The sequence below is a fragment of the Micropterus dolomieu genome, linkage group LG04, assembly GCF_021292245.1.
Source record: "Micropterus dolomieu isolate WLL.071019.BEF.003 ecotype Adirondacks linkage group LG04, ASM2129224v1, whole genome shotgun sequence".
In the NCBI taxonomy this organism is placed as follows: domain Eukaryota; kingdom Metazoa; phylum Chordata; class Actinopteri; order Centrarchiformes; family Centrarchidae; genus Micropterus; species Micropterus dolomieu.
The window spans coordinates 18934696-18953915 of NC_060153.1; the positions used below are offsets into that span (position 1 = coordinate 18934696).

A 19220-nucleotide genomic window follows, 5' to 3' on the forward strand; every position below is an offset into this window, starting at 1 on the left:
AAGGGCTGGACTACAAACGAGCTGTTTTCAAGTGGTTCAGAGCAGAGCTTTCTGTGGGAGATGGGAACTCCCTTTGGGCTGGACTTTGGGCTTTTTCACTTTGCAAACCTGTTACATGCACAAAAAAAGATATATAACTCAATAAAGGAGAGGGGGAAAGCCAAAAAGCATAATACCACCTCTTTAATAAATCACTAGTTACATTTGTTGGTTTTTAATGCATGTTGTTGATCACACACCTACCCAATTGCCTCCATCCATTACTATTAGGGATGAAACGATTACCGGTTTAACGGTAAACCATGGTAAAATTCCCGATGGTTATTATTACCGTACACATTTTAATTACCATGGTAATCGGGTACGGTTACCGCGCTATTATAATCTCACGACAAACACTGTCCAGCGTCTCCCAGAAGCAGGCACGCATGCGCAGAATGCAACGTGGGTTTGTTTGGGTCAATGACAACACAGCGGAAGACACCGCTGCAGAAATTTTTCAGTCACTCTGAGGTCTGGTCATATTTTAGTTTTCTTATTTATGGTTTCTTATAGTGAACACAGGGTGAGTTAACTTTTAGCTTTGGTTTGTCTCTCTGACTTGCTAACAGCGTGTAAACTGAAGCTCTCAGTGTTAGCTGCTCTAGTAGAAACGCTACACGTTGTTCTGTTGCTGTGTGTGTCGGCAGAGTCAACCAACCAGCATATCTAGAAACGCTACAGACTCCTCTGTATTTATGTCAGTTTTTGGGCTCATTGCAGTTACTAAGCCTGTCTTCTAAAGACTTATTTGTTTTCATGTAATTGTCCAAGGGGTCATTGTATTACCTATATAATATAAAATCTTGATAATGCGCACTTAGATGATTTTCATATGTTTACAAAAGGTATTTGCTGTTATTTTATTTTTCATGCAAACAAAATGGCAACTGTATTTGTAGTTTTCAATATAAAACTTGTTGAAATGGTTTCAGTGTGTCTATCAGTACATTAATATTTTTTGGCACATTTTTACAGTACCGTGATAATACTGATAACCATGATAATTTTGGTCACTATAATCGTGATTTGAAAGTTTCATCCCTAATTACTATTCCTTAACACATCAAGGCTGACACTGAAAAGTTCTGCAAGAAGAGGCTAAGCTAAACAACCTCCTTCAACCCTGAGGTAAAAGCTCGTTCCAATTAATCCAACAGTAGTTGCTAAGGTATTTTAAACCCGCGTGGGAGTACCAGTGGCATGATGAAATGGCCAACTTGAAAATTACAGGGCTGTTTTTGATGAAAGCTCTTACAAATAATATAAAATTCATAAGCCTACAGCAGTTTTTTGTAAGACGTGGTCATTGCACATTAGAAACATGCTTTTCTCCATCATCACTGGCTGTTTCCTAAAGTGATTTTTAACGCAATTTTCTCTGCAGCTTTAATCTGGACAATCAAGCTGCAACATGAATACTCAGTGTTGAGTGTCTATCTCTACTTTCAGACAACAGTTTATACTTTCTCTGCAGGAGTTAGGAACCACCTCCTGACAACCTCTACATTTCAGCTGTGTGCAAGTCATTCAAGATCTAGCCGACATGCACCCAGAAGACTAACTTTGGCTTCAGATCTTTAGGTAGTCAGAAGGTTGGCGAGCTTAAGAAATTAACATTCAGTGCTTCACATGGAAAAGGGCAACAAGATAAGGAGAGGAGGGTACGTTGGCACAACGAATACGAGAGGACTTTAACAGGGGAGTAAATATGTTAACTGGAGGAGCGATGACAGGAGATATAAGAAAAAACACCAACATGAGATGAGCTGATGGGAGGAGAGATGACGACAGAAGGGCTGACAGCAGCAGTGGGGGACTGCCCCATATGGGCTGCTCTCTTGTCTTGGCAGATCAAGTGTACAAGATCTGAGCTGAAGCACAAAAACATACAACCACACATGCTACCAAGCAAGAATGTACCATACACACAGAGTCCAAGTTGAAAACACATCCATTCTCTCTCACTCATACACGTCTGTGCGTGCATACACACTCGGCTCCCTTCACAAGACTCAGAGTAACACATTGTGCACAGTGACCGACAGGCTCAGAAAAAAAACAAGGAGCCAGGTCAAAGAGGAAGTGTTTGATTCCAGAAAGTAAGTAGTATGGAAATGACAACGTAGGTTTGAGCACTTCATACTTCTGCACCTGCTGGGTTAAAAAAGCACAAGCACTGCACATCAGACTTCAAAAGAGCAGTGGACTGCAAAGGGGAATTGCTCACTGACCTCCAAAAACAACACCGCTTTTTCATATATGAGGTGCATAGTGAACAGCTATGGCTTACTTATCTGACTGACTGTCTGGGTAGCTCAGGCAAGCTTCAAGGCAATTTTTCACCCCATATTTCTCAAGATGTGTGGGGTAGCACAATACATTTGATGAAAATCTGAACAGCCCTAGTATTTTAGTGGCAATTTCAGCAGGAATCAGGAATTTTGAGCAGTGCCGTTAATTACCTCATAACTGGGTCAAACTGCACTTATTCCTGGAACACTGCTTGTTCCTAAATTAAGCTGGTTTCAGGGATACATAAAACAGAGCAACGCCGCAACACGTCACTGTATGACTCGCGTACAATGTGAGCTGATGAATCATAATCACTAACTATGGTCCACATTTCAACTGTCAAAACTCTGAATTGTTTAAAGGGGGAGGGCGGCATTTGGAAATTAAACACCTTATATGTAACAAAATAAATTACACCACTAGCACATGCATAGTCTCATAGTCAAGTCCCCACGATACAGGCAGCTCACAATGTGATTATCACTATGTAATCAGCTTTCATTCAAATCGTAAGGGGAGGCCAGCAAGACTGGCAGGCACAAGTTAATCTATTGTAGAAGAGGATGAAGTAGTGAGTCAGAGATGTTAGGATCACACAAATGAGTATGTATAAGACACCTGTCAGATTCAGGCAAACACAGAACTGTTCTCTCATTTGCTGCTTTATTATATTCAAGCAAATAATCCAGTAAATAATTACTACTTAACATAAATACTCTTCGAGTAATCTTTTATCATACATTTTTAAAATTCTAAACTTGTGTAATGTGAACAAAGCTCATCCATAATGCATTATTCAATCCCATGTGGGCATCATAATTTAAAACGGTTGGTTTCTCACTGCCACCATAGTGCTCTTTGAAATATTTATTCCTTATATTTTAGGACGAGAGCCCTAATTTAGCTCACCATTGCGTGCCGATAGTACATCCTGTGGAAGCTCAACTGTGTGTATGACTGCATCTGTGTGCACGTGCGCGTGAAAGTGTGTGTTTGTCTTCTGTTTTCAAAACACAAACATTGCGCTTGCACATACAAACAAGCTGACACACACAGCTGTACTTTCTGAGAGCTGACAGTGAATGCTGAGACAGTGGTCCCTGATAACTTCCCTAAAATGCACTCTGCCCCAGTCCTAATGCCAAGACAGGGACGGAGGCAGGATCCTTATCTAAATCACCAGTTTCCCTTCAGCACACACATAAGGTTCAGCACCATCTTCCACACACACACACACACACACACACACACGACAGTAGATGAAAAATGCACATGTGGATTTCCTTGCTTTCCTTAGTGTCACGCATGCCAACTGGAAGCTAATGGATGAAATGGATTACAGACAGATTCCCCTTCTCACAGAGACAGCATCACCATAGTGTAGCCAAGAGGACATATTTGAAAAGGGATGAGGGATGGATTCATCCCCTCGTACATCTCATAGGATTCACCCATTAGAAACTCCAAATTCCATCCAGTGAAGGAAAGTGATGGAAAACACCCTGTTCTTGTTCAGTTTCAGTAAATTATACACCAGCTCTCATTGTACAGGATACAGCGGGGGGGGGGGAGCATCACCAACTGTCGGCTCCCTGCAGCGTTAGGAATAACAGCTCTCAAGACCCAAGATTGCTGTCAACACGACAGCACACTGCCTACCAGCAAACCCAAACAAGGAAATTTTTATTAAATTTAAGCGTCAAAGAGCAGCTGTCCCAGATAAATGTTCTAGACATACGGAGGGGGTCCAAAAATGGCTTTGTGAGAAACTGGAAGGTGGCATTTGAATGCAGCGTGGGATGATTAAGCTGGGGATGACTCCGGTCAAAATCCAGCAGTGTGTTGTAAACCCACCCTGTGCAAAATCTAATCCACTGCTGTGACGAGAGGTAATCCCAGTGAGGGTGGCAAACTATAACAGCACACCGACTCACAGCCAGGACAAAAACTATCTTTATTTTGACAAAGTAAGCGCAGACTTCTGGCTGCGAAATGCAAAGACATAAAGCAAAAGCCTCTGCAAGGGTAACTTGTTCAAGTTGGAAACAGAGTGTTCTTGGTGACAGCACAGTGATTAGCCTTGGCAGTGCACAGACCTTCTGCACAGACCTGTAGCCACATAAAGACAACAGAGTAAGTTGGAGGTTAAGCACAGCAATTTACTAAAGAGGTACTAGCAAACCAGAAAAAAAAGACAGAATTTGAAATTCATAATTATGTAAGTTAATTTGAATTAAAATGGAATTCTGAAGCATAGATTGATACAGAGCCACTGTTTTACTGGGACTGGCTCTCGCTTAGAGAGAATGTATGGCCAAGAAATAGCAATGAGGCTGCATATACAGGTGCTGGTCATATAATTAGAATATCATCAGAAAGTTGATTTATTTCAGTAATTCCATTCAAAAAGTGAAACTTGGATTTTATATTCATTCATTCATTACACACAGACTGATATATTCCAAATGTTTATTTCATTTAATTGTGATGATTAAAACTGACAACTACCGAAAATCCCAAATTCAGTATCTCCTAAAATTAGAATATTACTTCAGCTCTTCTGCAGACTCTGTTGGGTCTGGCGTATCGCATCTTCCTCTTCACAATACGCCATAGATTTTCTATAAGGTTAAGGTCAGGTGAGTTTGCTGGCCAATTAAGAACAGGGATACCATGGTCCTTAAACCAGGTACTGGTAGCTTTGGCACTGTGTGCAGGTGCCAAGTCCTGTTGGAAAATGAAATCTGCATCTCCATAAAGATGGTCAGCAGCAGGAAGCATGAAGTGCTGTAAAAATTCCTGGTAGACGGCTGCGTTGACCTTGGACCTCAGAAAACAGTGGACCAACACCAGCAGATGACATGGCACCCCAAACCATCACTGACTGTGGAAACTTTACACTGGACTTCAAGCAACGTGGATTCTGTGCCTCTCCTCTCTTCCTCCAGACTCTGGGACATTGATTTCCAAAGGAAATGCTAAATTTACTTTCATCAGAGAACATAACTTTGGACCACTCAGCAGCAGTCCAGTCCTTTTTGTCTTTAGCCCAGGTGAGACGCTTCTGAAGCTGTGTCTTGTTCAAGAATGCCTTGACACAAGGAATGCAACAGCTGAAACCCATGTCTTGCATACGTCTGTGCGTGGTGGTTCTTGAAGCACTGACTCCAGCTGCAGTCCACTCTTTGTGAATCTCCCCCACATTTTTGAATGGGTTTTGTTTCACAATCCTCTCCAGGGTGCGGTTATCCCTATTGCTTGTACACTTTTTTTCTACATCTTTTCCTTCCCTTCGCCTCTCTATTAATGTGCTTGGACACAGAGCTCTGTGAACAGCCAGCCTCTTTAGCAATGACCTTTTGTGTCTTGCCCTCCTTGTGCAAGGTGTCAGTGGTCGTCTTTTGGACAGCTGTCAAGTCAGCAGTCTTCCCCATGATTGTGTAGCCTACAGAACTAGACTGAGAGACCATTTAAAGGCCTTTGCAGGTGTTTTGAGTTAATTAGCTGATTAGAGTGTGGCACCAGGTGTCTTCAATATTGAACCTTTTCACAATATTCTAATTTTCTGATTTTGTGGTTTACATTAGTTGTCAGTTATAATCATCAAAATTAAAAGCAATGAACACTTGACATATATCAGTCTGTGTGGAATGAATGTATACATTATACAAGTTTCACTTTTTGAATGGAATTACTGAAATAAATCAATTTTGATGATATTCTAATTATATGACCAGCACCTGTTATAGAAGCATTTAAACAGTACTTTAACAAGTCACCAACCAGTATAATGCGGCATTCCGACTAACCGCGAATTTTCTCCTCGCGATGCTTTCCTCGTGTGAGTACATTCGCTGCAAGTGTTCACACACAAAGGAAGAAGGCGATTTTAACGCGTTAACGTGAATAAACACAACTCGCCATTACTACAGCTGTATGAAACCAAAGTAAACACTTTGCTGTGATTAAATAGCAATAAACGGATTAAACTGATGTTATAGCTTTTATAAACTACAACATGATGCAGATTTGTTAAACATATGAATTCATGCTTTGTCAGGTCTGTCAGCAAGACAGCAGGACAACATCTTCTAAAATGTTTGTTTTCTGTATGAAGTTTGGATCGATCAGGGCTATGCTATGCTAACTTGGTCACAGTAAAGTACAATAATAGCTGGAATAAAGTTAGACATGTTTTCTGAACTCACCAGGTAGTTCAACCTCCTCGCTTTCTTTTCTCCAAGTAATGTCTGGTTTTTATATAAATATGAAGTCGTAGTCCCACAGAGCTAATGACGCTGCAACAACACTGGAACCGGATGTGCATGGAAGCTAGCCGCTGAGAGGCTCCGGTGAAGATAAATCAATGTTGTAATCCCAAAAACTAAAGTAAAAAGCTAATTTAATAAAAGCAGTTTACGCTGAGCTCCTCCTGCGAGTAAACGGCGTAGATGTCAGAGCAGAATCCAGACCGACTACAGGTGTTTCTTTGTCCAAAGGTTGCAGCGCTGCTCCCTGCTCCTCTCCCCCAAGTTTAGCAGCTCTCAGCCGGCCAGCAGATTTTCAATCGCCCGCTCTGCGTGTAACACTAAAATCTGTGACCTATCAGATTCTGTGACTACACCCAAACGACAATGTTTTCCTAACCATAACCAAGTACTTTGGGGGCCTAAACCCAACCAAACTGCAACTACTTCACATAGTCAACAAAGCCTCTGGCGCTTAACTTGCCATTTGGGTCACAGAATCTGATAGGTCACACATTAGGTCACACATTAGGTCACACATTAGGTCACACATTAGGTCACACATTAGGTCACACATTAGGTCACACAGGGGCGGCTGTGGCTCAGGAGGTAGAGCGGGTTGGCTGTTAATCGGAAGGTCGGCGGTTCAATCCCTGGCTCCCCCTGGTTGCAGTGTATGAATGTGTGTGACTGGTGAATGCAGTGTAAGTGTAAAGTGTAAAGTGTAAAGGCTTTGAGTGGTCGAAAAGACTAGAAAGGCGCTATACAAGTATGGAGCATTTACATTTTGGTCGCCACACATCGCTCTGAAGCCGTCGGTGATGTATGGACAATCTCAACACTGATAGGCTATTGTGACTCAGCGCCATGCGACTTTCTTGCTTGAGCTGAAAATATTCAACTCACGCGAATTCCTTCGCATTGCCTTTGTGTCATCAACCCCGCCCCCTTTGCGTCACTTTGCGCCGCCCAACAGGAAATCGCGGCTCTACGCGTCTTTGCATCGACTTTGTATGTAAACTAACCGCTCCAAACGCTCGCTTCGCTTTTGGTCTGAAAGCACCTTATTAGGTCATCATATCATATCATATCATCCATCATACAGAAATTCAAGATGAAACCCAATAGGTTTGGGGAAATAGTCCATAAGCCTATTCAAACTGCTTTACAAATAAAATGTTCTAGGAACATAAAACCCAAAGACAACAATAGTTCAAAATCCGTTAACTTCCTAAGACCCAAAAGTTTGGTTTACCCAATTATAGTCACCTCTGACAGGGAAAAAATGCAAAAACTATTAAAGAGACCACAGAGCAGACTAAGTAAAACTGGACTTCAGCAGGTATGCAATGTTTGGTCTAAATGCACACGGTTTCAGACACATAAATCAAGTGTGGCCACGACTGGCTAAACACGTGTAAAGCTTAAATGAATCCACAAATCTAAGCAGACTTAGCATCACTGTGTGAGCAGTGGTCACATTCCATATAAAGCCCAATTTCTTTCTCCCCTCACACACACAGTTTTCTTTACCCTTTCTCTTCAGTGAAGGACAGACAGAGGATGTGTCTATGACCGGGAAAGGCTCACATTTCCTTCCTGAGGTTTCACATTCCTGGGATTCTGTCTGAAGACCAGTGCAGCCCATTTAAAACCATTTCCCCAGATGGAAGGAGGGAATAAGGAGACCCAGGGCAGGTGAGAAGAAAGGATAGCTGGGCAGGTTTTTGAACTTCAAAGGATTTTGACACTTCCTACGTTATACTGCCCGCTGAAAGTCTTAAAACAAGAATAGTGATCTATCACCAAACACAGGTCTCATCACAATGAGACAATCTTAGGTTCTCTGTTCTTTCCTTCAGTTGAGCCATGTATCTTCTGAACACCATCAGTTATCATTTGATGTGGCTACCACATTTGATGTGGCTACACATCACAAGATGATGGGGTTGAAGGGTTGAAAATATGTATGCTGCATAAATCCATCCATGTAGGTTAACCATAAAGTGCTACAACTTCTTCAGAGCAAACCAAAACACGTTTGCCTTCGTACAAAATTCATATACAGCCAAATTGTGTGTACCACATACTGCGGTGGTATCTCTCTTCTAGGTTGTTGCACTGACGTTATTCTTCTTCACAAACCAATCGAAAAAGCTATTTAAATGTGTATCTCTATATATGAAGGTCGTTGGAAATCGCACAACGTCTGATAAGATGTCGGCTTTTTAACTGTAATTTATGATTCTACATCCTCTAAAGTGCAAGTATGAAGCCACTGACACAATGTCCTTTACCTCCTGAAATATACATGAATGCAAAGAAGAGAAGTCCTAAGGATTGATGTTTAGTTGTAGTCCTGTTTTAATGACGACACGACACAACACTTAAATTAACGTATCAGCAAAGACTTACAGATATCCATCTTAAGCATTTATGTAAGCTAACCTTTGGGAGAAACCCATTAGTAAGCAGCCAAAAGTATCGTTAGCGAGCAAGGGTAACAACATAAACAGCGTTATTGCCACAGCTAATGTTAATGTTTGCTAACGAGGCAGCCTCATTGACTGCCTTGTAACGTTAATGCTGGTTACTGCGTTGGCTTGAGGTACATTCAGGTACAATTACAGCAATTAAATGCAATAAAAACAATTAAAAATAAGCTACAATACGAGCTGAACAGTTGTATAATCACACATGCCAGTGTTCAGCGTTACAGTCAGCAGACGTTAGTTAGCCTGGCTAGCAGGCTAACTTGCTAACGTTCCGAGAGGCGCAGGAGGGGGTTTAAATTCGCTTACCTGTCAACCGCAGCTTTACTGGGCCATTTCTCCTAACTCCTTGGCTAGACATTCCCCTTTGTGTTCCAGCTTGATGAAAATTCACAAAAAAATGTCTTTATTCATGTGACGGCGTGTGAGTTTTTCAAAAAGGTATCACCCAAAACAATTCCTCTGCTAGCTTGGGGTTAGCTTGTGGTGTCACCATAGCAAATCACGCTGACTGTGTATGCAACATCATGGCATCATAATCACATTGCTGGAATAACTCACTTCAGACCTGATTCCGTAAAAAAATGACTGCAAATAGCAACATCCCCAAATGCGTTTCACGCCTCGAGTATTGAAACCAATAATGTGAACAGTTTGCCCTCCATCCGGACAGGCGTCTGCTCTGCTGCCCGTGCTGCTTTCACTGGAGTTGGCCGTGATGATGGTAAAGACAGCGCTACAGCACCAGGGCGAAAACACAAAACCACATCCGGTACAATCTTTCACAATAAAACAAAGAGCGAATCAAACAGTGATCGGGTTTATTTGCGACCTGTTTGTGACTCCTACTTAATCACCTATGTTACCTTTCACCTAACGTTTGTTTAGAATGTATATATATTTAAAAAGACATAGATTTATAAGACACAAGGCGCACATCACTAGTCATTTTACCTGGTTAAAGATGTGCAAATGTGTCGGTGATTTTATGTTGAAATTAAATCCGTCTTTATCCGGCCTTAATTTGGTTAATTTATGCCGACATGAACGAGCTAAACAATTAATAGTTAGAATTTATACAGCTCAGCATGCTTCAATTTCTATTCTAAATACATCAATATTGATTATCCACACTGAATTAAAACTAATCAGTAAGAGTTCAATCAGTGAGAGCGAGGTGATTGCAGAAGGCGGCATCGAAGCTTTTTGTGTGTGTGTGTGTGTGTGTGTGTGGGGGGGGGGGGGGGGGGGGGGGGGTGTCATTTAACCAAAAAGAGAAAGGTGAACGTGAAATTTAATGTTTCTCCTTTACATTATAGAAAAATCAAGTCACAATCACATATCAAATCAAATCATATGGCCAGCTTATACTTAGGGTTGGCCACACGCAACTAATCAGCCCCAGTAAGCATAATATTTTTTTCTGAAGGAAGATACAGCAGATGCAGGTGTAATGAGTACAGTGACTAACATTTCTGCTCCTTCCTGAGTCAACATGGTCTTAAACTGTAATAAACTGTGAATGCATTGAAACACATTTCATTCATAAAATAGTTTTACAATGTACTATAGACAACACAGTCTATACAGTTAAGGTCACAAGCAGAGAATACGCACAGTGTCACCTAGTGGTGACATGGATACAGAATCATCTCCCATTCCCCAAATCCTTATAACCCCTTTCTTAACATCTCATCTCCTTCACATCTTTTCACCAAATAAAATCAATAAAGTTTCGTTGTTCATAGCCTACCTATATCTGAAAACCATCACAGAAAAAAAACATAATGCATTAATAGAATTTATTTACAAATATTCTTTAGAACAGGAATATTTTGTTGTACTGTTCTGTACAAGGAAATCTCTAAAAAAAATACAAAAATATCAACAAGATAAGAATTTTTACAAAGAGCATGCTGACATGTTAAAACTGGAAAGTGCTTTGGTCTTCAGGGATCTGGAAGGTATAGCAGTCTGCCGTGGCTTCAGGAACCACAGACTCATCATCTTCATTCTGGACAGGAGTGAGAAGGATTAGAGGAATAACCAAGTCATGTTTTGGGGGTGGTTTCACACACATGGATTCACATAGAATCTGTCAGCTAAGAAAGCGGCTGTGGTGCACTGAGTAACATTGAAGGCAGCTCATGTAAGCAAAAGAATGTTTTACTTTGAAAGCTTTTGGTCAGTGATTTGACTAGGACCATCCATTAAAGATGAGAGATGTCATTATATTAAAAGGCAGCCCTCTACGTTGCACCACACCTCACATTTCTTTTTTGTAAACAGCAGCAAGTAGTTATCACACAAGTAACTTTTGCAACCCTCTACCAAGACTTTAATCTATGAATGAATCATAATTAACAATGTAGTCGTACCGCGGGTGCCAGTCATTCTTTGCATGTTTGCATTGTGCTTGAATGGTTGACAAAAGTGGTTAGAATCATAACTGTAAACTATCCAGTCACGCGAAATGACGAGTCATTGACAAAGTCCTTGACAAATTCAGCACATGCACACATTTTGAAAAAGACAAAAACTGAGATTAACAGATTCAGAAGAACATAAACACTAAACTCCTCAAATAAAGCCACATTTAACAGTCTAGAATTCAAAATTCAAGTTGTGTTCGTATACAAAGCTCCATGGGTGTTTTCAACATTGTCACTATTGTTGTCGTTGCTTCAGGCATTCTCCAAAGTTCTCTTTCACCTACTGGAATAATCTATCACTATTTAGCGGTAATTTCAGCTCATCTAAGTCTTAAGGGACCCCCGTTGTGAGAAACACTTACCTCTTCAGAGAAGAATCTGTCTATGATGTTGAGAGAGGACTTGTAGACGGCTTCGTTGTCATGGGACTGCAGTGCTTCAATCTTGTCCAAACCACCCAACTCCTCAATCATTATGCACAGTTTCTCAATCTCACCAGTTTTGCATGCCATCTGTGGAGAAAGGGGGGGGGGGCTGTAAGACTAATAGTTCCTTCACTAAGAAATGAACCTGCAACGATCCATTTTAATCTGAAACTGTCAAGAGTCTATCTGCATCATTCAACCTGCAATGTGACTGAGATTAAAACGAATGTCTGATTGCTGAGGAGTTTGTAAGGTCCATTTAAAGGGGAATTTCTCTCAAATGTATTAAAATATTTTGTCTTTCTAGCAGTTCTGGGCAGTAGTCTACCATTAGTCTTTAATCCATTATTCATGGCTGGCTTCCTAAAGACAGTTTGTAATTTTTGTGCATTTTCTTTCACTTGCCCAAACCTCAATTTTACTGAAGTTGCCATTATTTCCATGTAACATATAAAAGAGAAAAATGTATTTTGTGACCCCTCTGGCAGTGAACAGAAGTAGCCTCCATGTCTCTGATAAGCACTGCACTTTAAGCTGGTGCATCGCTCGTGTAACTTTATTTTGTGCAAGTTGCAACAGTTTAATTTCGTGCAACAGAAATACTCGGTGTAGCGGAACCTTTACGATTAATTAACCGTGATGTTTTAAAGTGCAGTTAATAGTGAAATCCAGTAGCATATTTCTTTCATATTGTCATCTGGTTACTGCTGTTTACATTCACCCCAGATGCAAATTCAAATAATGCACAGTGGAATGTTTGGGGTGTTTACATGTATGTATATATGTAGATAAATAACTGTATATATTGTTTTATTTTACATGTTACCATATTTTAATGTAGGCCTACAACTAATTATATGTTGTGTGTGTAGCATGAAGGATCTACAAATTTTCATTATGCAGCCCTGTGCTGTATAATGACTAATAAACAACCTTGTAACTTGTATCCCTGCTTGTGCCTGAGTGTTAATAGCAGATTTTTGGTTGCTCTACAGAAACAAAACTTGCTGTGAGCAACTCCAATGCAAAGATACCAACAGGATCTTGGCAATATACCTGTAAAATATTGTAGATAGCATCCAGGATGACCAATATGATTTTGCTGTCTTTGGCTGTCAGCAGGTGGATCAGAGGCCCGAGCACATTGCAATGGACCAGATAGGCCACTTGCTCCACAGTTCCACCACTAGTATAATTGGTGACAGCCCACACTGCCTCCTTCTGGGTCTTGTAGTCTCCCTAAACAGAAATTACATTGTATGTTTTAGGCCAGATAAAAGTACAGAGCAATATTAGGGACATGGTTAAATTAGTACCTCAATTTATTTTATTTGCTCAAAAACAAAGAAAACAATGCATAATCTGCAGCAGGTCCGAGAGAAGTAGGGAAAAAGGTAAGTGACTGTGCTGGTCAGGTTATATTAAATTATATATACGTATGGTGCAATTGATATATACATGTATGTACAATTTCCCCCACACAGTTCAATAAAATATTACTTGGATTATTACGAATTAATAAATCTAATTTGGACTACTGTAACAAGCCAGATATATTTTCTGTCTGCTCTTGCATTCTGACCTGTTGGAGGACCTCCACCAGGATGGGCATCAGGCCTGCATTGATAACCTCCTGGATCTGGGTTTCCTTGCCAGCAGTGATATTAGACACTGTCCAGGCTGCCTCTTTCTGGATATTGGGCTTGTGGCTGCGCAGCAGGCCAGGTAACATTGCCAGGACACCAGCATTCAGGACGTGCTGGGTCTGCTCATCCGTCCCAGTCACAATGTTTCCAAGTGACCGCAGAGCTGGGGTCTGGGAGGTGAAGGAGAGAGTGTCAATTACGAGTAGTATCAAGTCCAAGACTTGAAGGCAAGTCCTGCCACTCGGCACACATCTTGGTAATGCCTCTGGGCAGTTATTTCAGACTAACAAGACCAGGCCCCTCTCTGAATGAACGGGCAGAGAGCCATAACTGCACTTTCACAGGTAGATGGGACATATAAACTACATGAATAGAATCAGCAGGAAAATCTGATAAAAAAATGGCTGAAAAGGTTTGATGACTCTGCCCCAAAATAAGGTTTTAAAAAAAGTGTTTTTCCCCCCCTGACGGTTTTACTTCTACTACGCATGCGCAGTAGTAGTGACACATGCGTAGTAGAACCTTACGTCAGTGGAACCACACGATTGGCAGAAATATGTTTTCCCGCTTCGGCTGTTAAAAGCAGATGATTGGCCTTCTAGCAGGAGGGGCGGGAAAACCGCCATCTTTGGCATTATGGGCGTTCCCTATAGATTTGTATTGAGGATTCTTTAAGTGGCGTGTCTCCTCTATAGAACGTCTCTGGCAGTATTCACAATTTAGGAAAAACATATAGGATAGATGATGGTGATGACAGTGATTATAATTTGATACCTAAAACACTGTATGTCACATGTTAAAATTTGACACACCTATCTTAAGCCAAAGTTGAAATGAACTAGAGAGAGAAAGTAGTTTTCTTCACCACACCACATACCACAATGGAGAGCTCCCCACAGGCTAGCAGCTGGACCAGGCGGGGCACCAGGCCAGCCTGCACTACCACTTCTATCCTCTCATTGGATCCATCGGTCAGGTAGGACACGGCCCAACACGTGTCGGCTAGAATCTCCCTGTCGTCGTGGTGCAGGAGGCGCACCAGGGCTGGAAGCAGCTGCTGCACTGCTGTCAAAGGAGGTGCCGGGTTTTTGTTCCGACACAGGTTGGACAGCGTCCAGGTGACGTTGCGCAGGTAGCTAGACTGGTACAGTAGGTTAAGAATAACGTGTTATTTTAGAGCATCAAAGCATCATAACATGATAGATCAGTGTTTCCCACAGGATTTTAAGAGACTATGGTGGGTGGGCCTTGGACCCTCACCAGGGGAGTGCAGAGACATGCCACCTGGAAGAAAATTTTGTACATTTTAAAGTTAAATGCATTAATTTGGTGCAAAATTAAGAGGCTATCTATGAAGAACTTGGTACGCTTGTAAACAATGTTGTGCTCTAATAAACTATTTGATCATAAACCCATTGTATAGCTATAAATGGTGATGAAACAGAAACAAAAATCAACAAAAACCCAAAATCAAAGAATAGAAGATAAAATAAGTAATTTCCCTAACATTTTATTTTATTTTTTAAACTTTTATTGGACACATGCAATATGTTTTATACTTTCTGTGAATATAATCCAATTAATCTTATTTCCATGCTGTATAGACACCTTATTTTGAAAACCGGGCGTTGTGTCTATCCTCGCGCTAAATTCATTAAGTCGAACCAGAGTCCAACCCAACTTGATAAATAATGTTGTATGTGGTTCTCGTATCGCATAAAATGAAGACTTCATAGCCTCTCTTCAGGTAGGACTCTCTTACTACAACACTTGTCTTTGTAAAGAGAGAAACTGACTGAATGAATAAAGTCGCTAACCTGCCCGTCAGCTCGCTCTGGGCCGTTTCAGTGGATTTACCATGAAGGCTTTAACACGTGTGCACTCCAAATGTAGGTGCAGCTAGCTTAATCTCCTTCTCACAAACGAGTGACAGAAATAGACCGTTAACGTTACCGGAGTTACCTCAAAAGAAAAGTGGTTGTCTCGAGTCGCAGGATAGTAGTCAGAGTATCATATACCATGATACTGTCAAGACTCAAGTTTATTCAGAGATCTTACTTAAAAAAGAGAGCTGTCTGCAAACAGAACAACCTCCTTGGCAACAGGATATTTATCAATCCATATAAGCGGTCAGTTACTTTGGATAAATAAATCTTAACTGCAATTTAAATAAATCTTTTTTACATTGGAGCTACTGCATTGTCTGTATGTTGTGAGTAACCCCAGTAAATAACTGTACTTCCTAAAATTACATTTCTGAATGTGCATAAGCAAAATAAAACTACAGACGTCTCTTCTGTGCGCAAAAGGCTTCTCAACTGTACATTAACCATTTAACAGGGATAAATAGATTCACACCACACGTCTGGCTGATAAGCCTTGTTGACACCATATTGTGACTCGTGAAGTAAAATGTACTTGTGGTTTGGTCTGGTTTATAATTATATAATTACAATATCCACACTACACTAATGCCGAACTGCTAATTTGTATCATAAATCTTTTTAAAAAATGTTAATTAAGCTTTTTTGTTTATTGTTGCCAAGTGCACTAAAATATGTTAACATCCTCAATGCAACTTATTGAGGAGTGCACAGCTATAAATAAGGGTGTAACTGCAACCAAAACACATGAAAGAGGAACTGTGATCATATTTCTACAGATACATACATGCACGACTGACCACACTAAAGGACAATCCAGTCAATTCTGTAGAGTATTAATTACGTGAAGAAAACAGTTGATTTGCCTACACCATGAAAGTCTACGTATTTAGGAACGGCAGTCTGTATGTATATATCTGGATAGAAGATACTGGTTCTGAACAGGTCTGTAATGCCGTGCAAAATAAAAATCTCTCTTAAAACAGCAGAGCAATAATGTTTGATGGAAACTCACAGGAAACACAGACAGATCAGGAGCAGCCAGCAAGGCTAGGAGTGGCTGGAGACCACCATGCTTGATCACTAGGTCTCTGTAGCTGGATCCATCACCTGCATTTGAGGAGGGGGAAGACATTTAGAATCATCTCCTGTCAGCAGTGTAATCATAAAACAGAAAAAAAGTATTTCAAAGCTTGCTCCACATTGAAAAAATCTTCAGCATGTTATTAAATCACCATAATATGCCAGGTCTATTTTTCACAATCATCTGTATACCTTTACTGACTGAGAAAACAGCCAATCAAGCACTGATACTCTCACAGACATAGGGTCCTTATTATCTTGCATGAATCACCTTTGGATAATGAACTTGATGTGTCAACAACACACTCTGGCATTTAGGACATACCCCTTTACATTAATTGAAAAGCCCTAAATAATACAACCCCTGGAGACCAACAACACCTCTAAAAGGAAGCATAATTACACACACCAACACCACCAGATCCTCACATCACAACTATCTAATCAAATAAGCGAAAAAATATAACGCATGGATATAGCGCAGGATGTAGATATGTAGCAACAGAAGTAAAACCACTCAAAACATATAGAGATGTTGAGTGCTGTCAGCCTACAGTACCTGCGATGTTACCCAGAGCCCAAATGGCCTGCTCGCTGATGTGCGGGTGGGGTGATGTTACCAGGGTGATGAAGGCTGGGATGGCCCCTCCTTCTACTACAGCGGTGGTCTGGTCTGAGGTACCTGAGGCGATGTTGGTCAGGGCCCAAGCTGCCTCAAATTGGATGGGGGGGCATTCAGACAATGCCAGAAACCCAACAAACCTTTTGATGAGGCCAGCAGCAATTATGTTGTCAATAGGTGGGTGCTTTTCTCTGGAGAGGAGCCTCCTGCACGTCAGGGGAAAAAACACAGTTGGGGGGTTAATGAAGGGTAAGTAACTTTAAGGAAAGAAAAAGCAAACTTGTAGCATTGTTAAATGTCATTAGAGTAACCACTAGCTGGAGGGCTATACAGGTGATATCATGTTTAACATGTTTGGGAACAGACCCACTGATACTCAATAGAAGAAGTAAAAGATGTCCAGAATATGCTTGGAACCTAATAAAATTTAAACAAGTGATGATAATTTAGGAATATATAGAAGAGATGATGTCCAGATGACGAAAAAAAAATCCAAGTGATTTAAGTTTATCAACATAAAAGTAGATCTATTGATCGAAACACTGCACAGCAACAGTAAATAAAAAATAATTGTGGGAGCTGAGAACAGTGTGCGTATTATTCTTTTTGTCAGATCTGGACTGTAAACATAAATTGCCAAAGTAACAAGGTGGAAACAGGTTTAGGGTGTTAGCACATTAAAACTGATTTCAAAGCGGATTTCACCTGGCCGCCTGCGTTGCCTGTAGCTGATGATCTAGATTCTGGCTGTTTACACCTGCTAGAATCTCCTCAACAGACCAGTGCTGAGGAGGCTGTGGAAACAGAAACAGAGCAGGTTTAATCCTGGGTCAAACAGCAGTTAAAATTAACCCTCAACATTAGGACATGCTTGTAATATGTCTAGGTTGGGGTTACAGGATCAGTTCAATTAAGATTAAAAAAAAAAAAAAAAAAACATAAGCTACACAATCTTGACCTATTACTCAAAGCATTCATAACATGGTTACAAATCAATATTGAAAGTGACTTTTCTTAAATCAAATGGGAAGTATTTTAAAATAAAGTGGGAAAACCCTCACATTGTTATCATCAGGTAGACAAGGTCCTTATTGACCTTTGGCCACTGGGCACAAAAAGCGCTAGTCTGTATGAGAAAGAGACAGCTGCTGTCTACTACCTGTGCGTTGGGATCTTTCTCTTGGAGAGGGGAGGCTGGCTCGTCCAAAAGGCTCTGGACGTTTCTCCTCTTCAGGATCTGATCATCTTTCTTTGCTTTGCGGAGCTCCACGTTTACTTCCGCTCTCCTGCGCCTAAGCTCCTGAAGGAGCCGACACCCAGAAACATATCAACAGCATACGATTAACATTAGATAGCGTTTATTAAGATTAAAGTTAGCTATGTAATTCATGTTGTAAAGCTGGCTGCTAGTGGCCGAACTTACATTGGCATCTTTGCCTTTGTTTTTGAACTGGGTGAGTCGAGCTCCGTTGTCGTTTGCAGCTGACATTCCTGACCGTTGAATAAAAAAATCGATTCCGCTGACGTTATTGACACTGGCTGTGGGAAGATGACAATTTCAAAAATCAAACGGTCGTACCAACGGCTGCTTTCACTACCGTCTTCTGCTTAACGTTGTTAGCTACATAGCTAACTGGCGGTGGATTAGCTGGCTAGCAGTTAACTGGCGCTTGTCTTGAAGCCGGTTATCTAACACCATGTGGCCCACCGCACACGGAGGCTGTCTGGTAAACCAACACCCCAAAAAACCCGCTGAAATTCATAGGAGGAAACATTATATATTCAAATTATTAGCAAAAACAAAAACCTATACAATTAAAGTAACGTTACATTTGTTTAAAAATCTACATTTAGCCACAGAGCATGTGCGACGTGCTTACCTTACAGATTTCTTGTTTCTTTTTTTTTTTTCTTTTTTTTACATAGGCCGTGACGTCATGAACAAACACCGCCCTGTTTTTTCCTGACTTTTGATTGGTCGGTTGGACAATAAGCTCCGCCCACTGCCCAGGGTTTAAAAAAACGCATCAAACTACAAAGCCGTTGTCAAAGGCAA

The 19220-nt window shown here is 40.9% G+C and overlaps 2 protein-coding genes across 4 annotated transcripts in view; both read right to left on the bottom strand.

Annotated features, from left to right (window-relative positions):
• LOC123969524 (E3 ubiquitin-protein ligase SMURF2) overlaps positions 1 to 9788 on the bottom strand; it is an 82674-nt gene extending 72886 nt beyond the window's left edge. For both annotated transcript variants that reach the window (XM_046047001.1, XM_046047000.1), the window contains exon 1: positions 9383 to 9788. In XM_046047001.1, the coding sequence (XP_045902957.1) occupies positions 9383 to 9434 (52 nt within the window). In that variant the 5' untranslated portion in view covers positions 9435 to 9788. The remainder of the gene's footprint in view (positions 1 to 9382) is intronic.
• Positions 9789 to 10350: 562 nt separating this feature from the next.
• LOC123969848 (importin subunit alpha-1-like) lies at positions 10351 to 19063 on the bottom strand. 2 transcript variants are annotated; one of them, XM_046047575.1, is made up of 11 exons: positions 19045 to 19063; positions 18588 to 18703; positions 18324 to 18464; positions 17870 to 17958; positions 17102 to 17370; positions 16475 to 16569; positions 14454 to 14717; positions 13513 to 13746; positions 12987 to 13169; positions 11868 to 12017; positions 10351 to 11087 (listed from the first exon to the last, which is right to left on the bottom strand). In XM_046047575.1, exons 2-11 carry the CDS (start codon positions 18651 to 18653, stop codon positions 10998 to 11000), a joined length of 1581 nt encoding a protein of 526 aa, XP_045903531.1. In that variant the 5' UTR covers positions 18654 to 18703; positions 19045 to 19063; the 3' UTR covers positions 10351 to 10997. The 2 variants fall into 2 exon arrangements, with proteins under 2 accessions (XP_045903531.1, XP_045903532.1); XM_046047576.1 differs by lacking the exon at positions 19045 to 19063 and adding an exon at positions 18744 to 18987 and having other exon boundaries at positions 18588 to 18655.
• Between the last annotated feature and the right edge of the window lie 157 nt (positions 19064 to 19220).

Coding starts and splice junctions, on each gene's coding strand:
- LOC123969848 (XM_046047575.1), bottom strand. CDS start 18,653: ATGTCAGCTGCAAACGACAACGGAGCTCGACTCACCCAGTTCAAAAAC. Junction 17,371..17,869: donor CAGGCAACGCAGGCGGCCAG/GTGAAATCCGCT, acceptor CCTGACGTGCAG/GAGGCTCCTCTCCAGAGAAA. Junction 16,570..17,101: donor GGCTCTGGGTAACATCGCAG/GTACTGTAGGCT, acceptor CCTCAAATGCAG/GTGATGGATCCAGCTACAGA.